This window comes from Gorilla gorilla, chromosome 4, assembly GCF_029281585.2.
Source record: "Gorilla gorilla gorilla isolate KB3781 chromosome 4, NHGRI_mGorGor1-v2.1_pri, whole genome shotgun sequence".
In the NCBI taxonomy this organism is placed as follows: Eukaryota; Metazoa; Chordata; class Mammalia; order Primates; family Hominidae; genus Gorilla; species Gorilla gorilla.
In genome coordinates, this window is record NC_073228.2 from 60088854 (window position 1) to 60100073 (window position 11220).

At 39.0% G+C, this 11220-nt stretch overlaps 1 protein-coding gene across 1 annotated transcript; it reads right to left on the minus strand.

Moving 5' to 3' along the window:
• Window positions 1-5: 5 nt before the first annotated feature.
• H2BN1 (H2B.N variant histone 1) lies at window positions 6-11220 on the minus strand. The gene is made up of 2 exons (XM_055388516.2): window positions 11047-11220; window positions 6-401 (listed from the first exon to the last, which is right to left on the minus strand). Exons 1-2 carry the CDS (start codon window positions 11218-11220, stop codon window positions 219-221), a joined length of 357 nt encoding a protein of 118 aa, XP_055244491.1. The 3' UTR covers window positions 6-218.

The following is an 11220-nucleotide window of genomic DNA, read 5'->3' on the forward strand; positions in this document are numbered from 1 at the left end:
TAGCATGCACAAGAGAAAATGCCTTTCCTTTATTATGTTCACGAAGTAAGCTGGAGGCCAAAAACACAGGACCCAGAGACTAGGTGTGTAGCAATGAAACTCTTCATGCAGCAGGACAGCTTCTCAGACATCTTGTCTTCCAACCCAGCCTTCCAACACATCTAGTTTTTTGACAAGTGAGTCATTTTAACAAGGCCATTCTGAACAACTTCATTTATTCAAAAGCTCTTCTGAGAAGATCTCTGCTTAACTGCGCCAAGGATCTCTCTGCCAGTGATGGCTCTTCTGTGGTTGTAGAAGGACAGCCTAAATGCCTCCAGGCTAACCCATTCCAGTTGCCAAGCATTGAGGGCACCTAGTGCATACAAGACCCAGGAACGCCCGCTGAAATCAGGGTGGATCTAGGGGAGAAATGGCACAGAGGTGAGACAGAAGTAAAGGTTTCCCACAGTGAACAGTTGTGGTCTGACCCAACACCCAGTACTCATGGTTTCTATGAATTCATGTACAAGTGGAACAACATAAGCGACCTTCAAGTTGAATGATGAATTAAAAAATAATAATAAGCCACCTAAAGGGGCAACGACAGGCATTTGATGAAACAGGCTGTTATACTGTAAAAGGAAAATAAACCTTGGGACCCCAAAATACTAAACTAAAGGAAAAAGGCAAACTGGGAACTACTTAAGACAAACCTGCCTCCCATTCTATTCAAAGTCACCCCTCTACTGAGATAAATACATATTTGATTGCCTCACTTGGAGAAGCTAATCAGAAACTCAGTGGAATACAACCACTCGTCTCTTACCTACCTATGATCTGGAAGCCCCCTCCGCACTTTGAGTTGTCCCGCCTTCACCTCGAGTTGTCCCCTTTCCAGATGGAACCAATGTACATCTTACACATATTGATTGCTGTCTCATGTCTCCCTAAAATATGCAAAAACACACTGTGCCCCTACCACCTTGGGCATATGTCATCAGAGCCTCCTGAGACTGTGTCATGGACACATATCCTCAACCTTGACAAAATAAACTTTCTAAATTAACTGACAAAACACACACACACACACACACACACACACACACACAACCACACACACAAAAATTAACTGAGACCTGTCTCAGATTTTTGGGGTTCACATTTTGGTAACCATAAAGGGATTCTGAGTAGAGATGCCCCTGACCTTTGACAAATCTCTTGTCGGTGCTTGGTACCAGCATGAGCTAACTTTATGGCTCAAACCAACAGGACAATTTACTGAAGTCTGCGAGCACCCCCTCCAGAGAATCCTTGATCTCCCCAAATTTAGTCAAGAACTGAAGTTTATTTTGCTGTACAACTCCTCCCTCTTTTGTTTTGTTTGTTTGTTTGTTTGTTTTGGAGTTTACTTGCTCCCAACAAGGAAGGCAAGATTTCCTGTTTACAGGACGATGGAAGGCAGGTAACTCCTTTATGGAGTTTGAGCTCACTCTCGGCAGGGAAGAGGAGTTTGAGGCTTTTTTCCTGCTTCTAGGATGGTAGAAAGCAGCCTTCAGCCTCAGACCCATCCCTAGGTAAATAACTGAATAGGAGTTTTGTCTTGGCTAAAGTTCAACAACCAGCTGGTCTTAATTTTTTCTCCATTAGAACACTCAGTGATCATATTGTTGGGTTTTTGTTGTTGTTGTTTGTTCCAGTCTTTCTTCCATCAGATTTGACCAGCTTTACATGACTTGATCAAATCCAAGTGAAAATTCCAAATTATGGGTAACAAAACCTCTCTAATTTGACTAAAATTCCTCACAACTATAAAAAAGTTAAAAAATGCATTTGGTTTCTGTGTTTACTTCCTGTCTTAAAAAAAAAAAAGTTCTTTCATTTACTTTTCTTCCACCCCATACCTCCTTGCCCCTTTGCCATCTACAGTACCAAAAAATCTAGAGGAGGCTTCTAATGACTTGAACCCTTTAAAAGAATTCAGAACAAAGGTTCCAGTCACCGCTTTTGAGGTGTTCTGTTTTCTTTGTTGAGTTTCAAGAGTCATAGGCAGATTTTTCTTAGGTCTAAAGGTCTGTTTTTCTGTATTACATGACCTGACCTCTTTGGCTTTGGGGGTACCAGAGGTTATCTTGTATTGTGAGAGGATTTGACCTTGATGTGTGTAATGGTGGATGAGAGCTACAAAGTAGGGGTGGCTGAACACAGTCTACAGGAAATGCCCTTGGCTGTTGTTTATTTTTTCTCTCCTAGGAAGTTGTTGTTTAAGGAGCCTAACTCTAGTTCGGAGATGCATTCTAAGAGGTCTTGTCTATTACTTTGTCTCCCAAAATTAATCTCGATTCGGCTTGTCTGTGTACATTTACATGAGGAACTGAACTGTTGTTTTCATAGATAAATGAGAGACTGAGTTTTCTCAGCTCTGAAGAGAAAGAGCATTTGCTCCTCCCAGCTGAAAGGTGCCCCTGGGTGACCGGGGGCCTTGTGGGAGTGTCTGGGGGGTTGACACCCATGACATACAACAACCCCACAGGGAAATCTCCAACAAATATTAATTTTAAAAAAAGACTCATCCGGGAAACACGTATAAAGACTGATCACCTGGCATTTTGAACCCTCTCAGAAGTCTTAGACCTCTGGAGAGAGAAACTGAGACATGTAAGAGGGTGAAACAACTTAGTGGTGACACATTGTGGAGTCTGGCCACAAGCAGCACACATCAAACCACCACACAAAAAACCCGAGGCCACAGCTCAGTTCCCCCTCTTCAGAAAAAAAGTGAGACATAATCTAATGAAGAGAAAACAAGGAGAATGACCTCCTTTTGAACACTCCGTAGGTTTTATGACACCTCTACTTGCCAGAGTTTATGTAAAATGGAATATGGTCTTTGTACACACTTACATTAGAGAAAAAGAGCCCTAAGTTTGACCTGCAAACTATGTTGTTCCTAAATTCTTTTTCGCTATTTTTCTCTTCTGCCTGCTTTAAATCTGCTGTTATTTTTCTCTTCAGATAAAAACCACTGTTTGGATCCAACATGTTCATTTTGCAAGCTGGTGAATTTGTATTTATCTCATGGCTAAAGTTCTGAAGTAAAAACTATAGGGTGTGTGTGTGTGTGTATTTAAAAAGACTTCATAATTTCTATAATTTTATGTTCAAATGACAATTAAATTCATATTAATTTCCCTCTAACACAGACTTTTTCTCTCCATAACTTACGATGTAAATTTTGCTATTAGATTTTTACCCAAGTTGTTTCCTTTAATATACAAGTTTAAGACTATTTAACTGACAAGTACCTAAGATAATAAAACAGGTTGTTAAGAATTTGAAAGTCTAAGATAGGAAAAAAAAGTTTTTTATGAATTGATAGGAAGTACTTCCATTGGCATGCCTAATACATCGATGTATTTATGTGTTGTATATATAATATATATATAATATTTCACTACTGAAAATATATAAAAGAACTCTAATTGACTTAAGAAAATAAAACACTTGAATCAAATACTTTATCAGGAAAAAAGAAAAGACTAGTCAAATGCTCTTTCAAGTTTATGTAACAAGTAAAATCTTTAATAAATTAACCTTAACATTATTGGTAAAGTAATATTAGAAATGTCTTAATAATTGCCAACATACATTGTTGTTTGCATTTATTAATTAAGCAATTTCATTCTATCCCTGCCAAATACTATAAAGGTGTCAAAATTTGGTATAGGGGTTACAAAACTATAAACACAGCCCAAAAACAGAATGATCTTTGCTTGTGTAATTTCTTTTTTTTTTTTTTTGAGATGGAGTCTTGCTCTGTCGCCCAGGATGGAGTGCAGTGGCGCAATCCCGGCTCACTGCAAGCTCCGCCTCCCAGGTTCACACCATTCTCCTGCCTCAGCCTCCTGAGTAGCTGGGACTACAGGTGCCCACCACCACGCCTGGCTAATTTTTTGAATTTTTAGTAAAGACGGGGTTTCACCATGTTATGAAGGATGGTCTCGATCTCCTGACCTTGTGATCCGCCAGCCTCGGCTTCCCAAAGTGCTAGGATTACAGGCGTGAGCCACTGCACCTGGCCAACTTGCATAATCTTTAATAAGATATTGATATTCATTTAATAAAAAACTACATCTTAAATTTAGTAAGATTACCATAACTCCTAATTTTGTGACTCTAGACGGTCTAGTCTACAGGCAGTAAGGTTTGTTTGGGGAAGGGATTGTTATCATCTTTGTTTCAAAGCTAAACTATAAATTCCTCCCAAAGTTAGTTCAGCTTACACCCCAAAATAAACAAGGACAACTTGGAGGTTAAAACTGAGATCACTGTCTCAGTTATAATTTTACAATGATGGTTCCATAACTTTAAATGATGATTATCACAGTTTTCAGAAATAATCTAGGTAAATGACTTCTGTCTAATTTAAAATGTATTTAAAGGTTATGTATAAAACAAGATAAAAGGAACCCAGAAATAAGAAAGATGTGAAGAAAGTTATAAAAGTAAAGAGGTTTTTTTTTTTTTTTTTTTGTTAAGAAAGCGTAAAGAGAAATGAGAAAGAGTCTTGTACGGTAGATTTAGTCCTAAAGTAAAATAACTGATTGTTTAAGAAAGAGGGATGTTCAGGACAAGCCAGAAAGTCCAAACATGTTATGAACAGTCTGTGTAAGTCACAATAAGAAAATTCATTTTTTAAAAAAGTTTTATATGATCAAGTTGTCAATTAAAGAGAAAGTATAATGATCTTTCTAGAAATTGGGCTTGATGTTAAAAAAAACACTTCTACACTAAATAATTGGTTAGAACAATGAAATTTTCTTAAGGGATTGACTTACTCTTAATAAATTACAAGAGATTATAACTTTTTTTAGCCCAAAGTTCAACTTTCATTGCATCTCGCCATTTTCAGTTTTCTTTCTCCTTTTAAAGGGCACAAAATAGTAATGCTCTCCTTCAACTCATTTTCAGCTCATACTTTTAAATACAAGTACTTTTAAAGTACTTGTGACATTGAGTTATAGGACTTTGACTCCTGGGACTAAAAAGGACACCAAGTCCTGCTAAATCTTAAACACTGACAACAATTAAAGCCTCATCTTCAGGCCCAATAGAAGATGTCAATTAAAATAAACTACATTCCTGAAGTCACAGGGCCAGAAATTAAAATTATTCAACTCCTCAAGGCCCAGGGACTATCACAGAAGAGGTGAATATGTGAGATTTTAAGGGCTGATTTTGAGAGATAAAATAAGTTCAGTTTCCCTATAAATTAATAATTAATGTCAAAGACACACTGATACAAGACCAATGCATAAGCCCCTATGTCAGATTAACAAGGTTTTTTTGAAACATTAACTGACTCCTTAATAAAAGTTATAAAAGGTTTATGGAAATTTTATCTTATGGTCAAGATTTAAAAAAAAAATTTTTTTTTGACACAGAGTCTCACTCTATCAGCCAGGCTGGAGTGCAGTGGCGTGATAATGGCTCAGTGCAACCTCCGCCTCCTGGTTCAAGCAATTCTCCTGCCTCAGCCTCCCAAGTAACTGAGATTATAGGCACATGCCACCACGCCCAGCTAGTTTTTGTATTTTTAGTAGAGACAGGGTTTCACCATGTTGGCCAGGCTGGTCTCAAACTCCTGACCTCAGGTGATCCACCCGCCTCAGTCTCCCAAAGTGCTGGGATTACAGGCTTGAGTCACCACACCCGGCCGAGATTAAAATTTTATAGATTGCTTATAAAATTTTTAAAAACAAGGGCTGGGTGCAGTGGCTCACACCTGTAATCCCAGCACTTTGGGAGGCCAAAGCGGGTGGATAACGATGTCAGGAGATCGAGACCATCCTGGCTAACATGGTGAAACTCTGTCTCTACTAAAAATACAAAAAATTAGCCAGGTGTGGTGGCGGGCGCCTGTAGTCCCAGCTACTTAGGAGGCTGAGGCAGGAGAATGGCGTGAACCCCAGAGACGGAGCTTGCAGTGAGCCAAGATCAGACTACTGCACTCCATCCTGGGCGACAGAGCAAGACTCCATTTCAAAAAAAAAAAAAATTTTAGTTGCCTTCATACTGTTTATTAGGACTTATTGTTTGGAAAATTAAGTGTCCTCTCTCAAAGAATGAAAGTTTTTGCCTTTTTTTGAAATCCTTGAGTTATCACTTTGGTCAAATGAATGACTTGTTTTACAATGACCTGTGTTTTTAACCTTTGATATTTTACAAAATTTCCAAAGTCAAATTATAAATTATGTCTTTTTCTGACCTAATTAATCCTTTAAGATATTAGGTTCCCTAAAGTCAAAGTTTAATCCTTTAAGATATTGGGTTTCCCAAAAGTCCTAGTTTGAATTATTTGATATGCAAATTATACAGGAAACAAGTCAAATCTAAAATGATATTTGACTTTATCTGGGCTATATTTATATAAATATGTTATTGGTATGTGTTCCAAAATTATGGGAAATTCCTATAATTCTGATATGACTTAGTATACATTATCAGTAATTATAATTGTTATGTTAAATTATTGTGTGCCACAGAAGTAACAAATTTCCTTGTCAATTGTATGTCAACTATGACTGACCTAAAACTTTGTCATCCACAGACAATTGTTGTTTGCTTTGGTCCTCTTTAGAAGGTGGCTTTATAAACAACTGTAAAGCTCTAACAGATCCTCTTGAATACAAATTTCTGATAACTTTGGAGACTGTGACATCAGAATAGAAGAAAAATGTTTAAGACTCATGGAAAATGGAAATGTTTATAAATATCAAACAGAATTAACTACATGGAGTGACCTAATAGAAGACTGAAATAATCTTTTTGACTTTTGACTTAAAACTTTATTGCTGATCCTTTGTTTTGTTTTTTTCTTAGTCAAGGAAACTTTTCCTTTGAGCTATTGACAACTTTTAACAATTTAATATATGCCTATGAACAAACTTTAAAACATATTTGTTTCTCTCTATCTGATTTCTCCAGAATTTACAAACTATTTATGAGTATTCTTAACTTTTGAAAATACAGTTATTTACAAAAGTACAGTAAGAATCTATTTTCATTTATAACAGGACACGACTAGAGAAACTGGTTATTTTACCAAGACTTTTGACTGGAATGGTGTGCTTTCCTTTAAAGAATCACACTTGACTTATGGAGCCAATAAAAGCCCCTTAGGAAAACTGGCCTCATACCTTGTTGACACAGTCCCTGTACAGGTCTTCAGCCAGGCTGACTTATGATAAGTAAAGAATGTCACTTTCTGACAGGCCCAGGAGCCCCAAGTTTATCTTGGAACCTCAAGAGGAGAAGAATTCACTCAACTCATAGGTATTTGATGGTACAAATCCATGACTGGGCTTGGCTTTTAAAAACTCTTATCTAAGTTTCTTTCTATGGAACAAAGTTCCATCAAAGCCAATGTAAAAGCCTATGTTAAAAAATTTTTCTTGCTATACTATATGCAAATAATCAGGCCAAGTATAATAAAACAAATCAGTCCTACCATGATTTGTCTTTAATAAAAATGGTAAACTAGACAGAGAAAAATTATATTTCAAAAACTATGGTACACCTGTTATTAGATTCTAGTCTTGCCTAATGTTGTTCGATTTTTATTATTTTCTACAGTTCAGACCAAATTCTAATTTTTCCTGGCTACAAGTCTTCAAAATAATGTTTTCAATTTTTTCTTCCCCCCCATCTTTCCCAGTTTAGAGTCACTGAAAACTCAGCTGTGCTTTCATAAAGCCCTACGAACTGAAACTAGACAACTTAAACTTCAGAAGAAAATAATAGCAACCTATTTACATACATAAGCCACTTTCATACCTGCCTACTAAAGTATGGACTTCAGAGTAATATGGCCTATACCAATTTTCCAATATTGTTCTTTTGTTTTTGTTTTTCTCCCTTCCTCCCCCTACTTTATCTTCATAGGACATGAGACTTCACAACTTACTAAAAATGAACTTTCCTAGTAACTCAAGACCTACCCATCTAAAAATAAACCATCCTAGCCACGAAACATCAGACAAAACCTGAGAGCAGATTAATTTTCTCCTAAAATGTTTTCTCCAAAAGATTTTAAAAAAGAAAAGGGGGGATGTGAAATGAAAATAAATCTTGGGACCCCCAAAATCACTAAAGGGAAAAGCCAAACTGAGAATTGCTTAGGACAAACCTGATTCTATTCAAAGTCACTGCTCTACTCACTGAGATATATACATATCTGATTGCCTCATTTGGAGAGGCTAATCAGAAACTCAATAGAATACAACCATTTGTCTCCTATCTACCTATGACCTGGAAGCCCCTCCCCACTTTGAGTTGTCCTGCCTTCGCCTCAAGTTGTCTCACCTTTCCAGACTGAACCAGTATATATCTTAAACATACTGATTGATGTCTCATGTCTCCCTAAAATATATAAAACCACACTGTGCCCCTACCACCTTGGACCCATGTCATCAGAACCTCTTGAGACTGTGTCACGGACACACATCCTCAACCTTGACAAAATAAACTTTCTAAGCTAACTGAGACCTATCTCAGATTTTTGGGGTCCACAGTACCTATCAGCAGTTTCTTGGGATGAGAAAGAAGAGAGAGACGGGAATTTGGAGCTGGTGAGAAAGATAACCGTTGTTTGGATAACACAGACTAATTCCAGTCACTTCAACTTTTGTGACTTGGTTTTTCCTAACAGAAGTGGAGTTAACGTCCAACACCATCTGAAGATGGAAAACACTTAGTTTAGAATGTGCTTTCCCACTTTATATTTCACATTAAGTAAGCATTTTACTTTAACATTTCTCAATCTTCAGCCTCTCTTTCTTCCTGTTACTTCTTTGTGGTCTTCAGCCAGGCTGGAAAACTTGGTCTTCCTCAGATGTGTCCCTGTGTTTTCCAGCCTCCACCCCACTGTTCATCTGTCACTTCTACCTACCATGCTGACACTCAACAGCACTCTTCAGATCCTATCCATCCTGTAAGGCTCCTCCCCAAGTGCCAGCTCCCTTATCTGTGTTCCACACACACTTACTAAGTTCCTCCTCCCACTGAGGACATTGGCACTCTCTGCCGTCAGGCCCTGTATCACATGTTGCTACATGTCATTAGTGTCCTTGTTTAATGTTAGAGAGACAACCAGAGTAGTAAAAATAAGCTGTTCTGAGAATCATTTACCCAACGCTCTAATCCTAGCTCCACTTGGACATGAGACATATGGAGCAAGTCATATTTTCACACTGCTCTCAGCTTCTTGTTGCTGTGTGTGTGTGTGTGTGTGTGTGTGTGTGTGTGTGTGTGTGTAAGACAGAGAGAGAGGGGAGGGAGGGAAGAAGGGGGAGATGGGGGATGAGAGGGAGAGGGAGGAGAGAGGGAGGCTTGAGGTGAGATTCAAAAAGTTTTCCTGGTTCTAATAATTAAGAAATACTTCCTCCTCAACACTCTCCCACCGCAGGATTGTGAGTCCCTTTACAATAAAGTCTGCATCATTTTCATCTGAGTTCCCACAGCAAACAAGGCTTGCACTTAGACCACTTAGACACTCAATACATTTATCCAACCAATATCTTGTTTTATCCTTACAGTGCCCTGAGACAGTGACTCCAGCCACAGACCCAAGCCTTGGGAGGTACAAGGTGGCCTGCCAGGCCCACACAGTTAAGAACAAGCCAAAGAAAGACTAATTAGAGGAGAATGTCCAGGGAATGCACAGAGGACTACTTAATGCAAGTACTCCCGTAGAGGGTCCTACCAGCCCTACAGGCTCTAGAGCAGGGGTTCTCCACTGGGGGTAATCTTGCCCTCCAGAGGACATTCAGCAATGCCTGGACATTTTTGGTTGTCACAACTGGGAGGGAGGGTGCAGCTGGCATCTAGCAGATAGAGGCCATAGAGGCTGCTTAACATCCTACAATGCACAGAACCCCACAACAAAGAGTTAACCAGCCCCAACATGTCAACAGGGCTATGGTTGAGAAGCTCTGTTCTATATATCCTCACTACACATCATGCACCTTCTCTCCTCTCCCATCTTTCCTTAATCTCATTTTCCCCTTTGTTTCCCAAGATAAGCAACAGATTCTAGATGATATTACTGGAATATGGGAGCTGTGGTATGACACACGTGAACACTCAAACTTACTTCCTTGTCACGAAGGCGTAAAATTCAGTCAAGATTTCAGAAAATCTCCTTACATCTTTTGAATCTTCCCAGCTTTTGAGGGGGAAGATTTTCCTGATTGTTTTCTACCAATTTTTTATGCCACGGGGTGAATTTGGGTGGGCAGGAGGAAGGAACGAGGGTGCCTATCCCTCCTAAGTAATATTAGAAATACAGAGCATCATTTGACGAAAACTGATCTATGCCACTCTTCAAAGTTACAGAACAGACTAGGTGGCAAATATCCGCTTTACAAGAAAAGGAGAGGGCGTTTAAGAATCAGTTTAGGCCAGGCACAGTGGCTCATGTCTATAATTCCAACACTTTGGGAGGCCAACATAGGAGGACTGCTTGAGCCCAGGAGTTCAAGACCAGCCTGGGAAACGTAGTGAGACCCTATCTAAAAAAAATAAAAACCCACTAAAACAGACAAGCAAATTAGCTAGGCATGGTGGCGTGGGCCTATAGTCTCATCTACTTGGGAGGTTGAGGTGGAAGAATCATTTGAGCCCAGGAGATGGAGGCTGCAGTGAGCTATGATTGCAACAATGCACTCTAGTCTGGGTGACAGAGCAAGACCCCATCTCAAAAAAAAGGAAAAAGAATCAGTTTACAGATTTACAGATTGCCTGTCAACAGATACGAGAGCGAGAGAGACATTCATTAAGAGCTCAGGTGTTCAGAGTTGCTGCCAACAGAAAGAAAACGAAGCGAGAGAAGACAGCAGCCATTAGCAGATCCAATTTAGAAAAGCTGTTGGCACATAACTTTTCAGGAACACAATGTGTGAAGGACTCCTGTATCACAGTAAGTTGAAGTCAAGATGATACCCAGGGCCGCTAACATGATACCTCTCTTGGCCATTCTAAGCTTCTACAAAGAGTGCACCAACTCACTTGCTTTAGGATTTTCCCCACGTAACTAAAATAGGCTTCCTTCCTCCTCTTGTTTCTCCACCTCCTCTTCTTCCCAGTGGCTGAGTTGGCCCACTCATACTTCTTTTTGACTGGAAAATAAAGCTCAGTCTTGTTCTTAGGGAATCTTAGGTCATTTAAGCAAATGAAATACAT

Bases quoted from the DNA above. Each gene is read 5' to 3' on its own strand.
- H2BN1 (XM_055388516.2), bottom strand. From the start codon at position 11,220: ATGTATTTCATTTGCTTAAATGACCTAAGATTCCCTAAGAACAAGACT. The intron at 402-11,046 runs GTGAGTTGGTGC...TTTCTCCCCTAG, and splicing joins TGGGGAAAATCCTAAAGCAA to ATCCACCCTGATTTCAGCGG.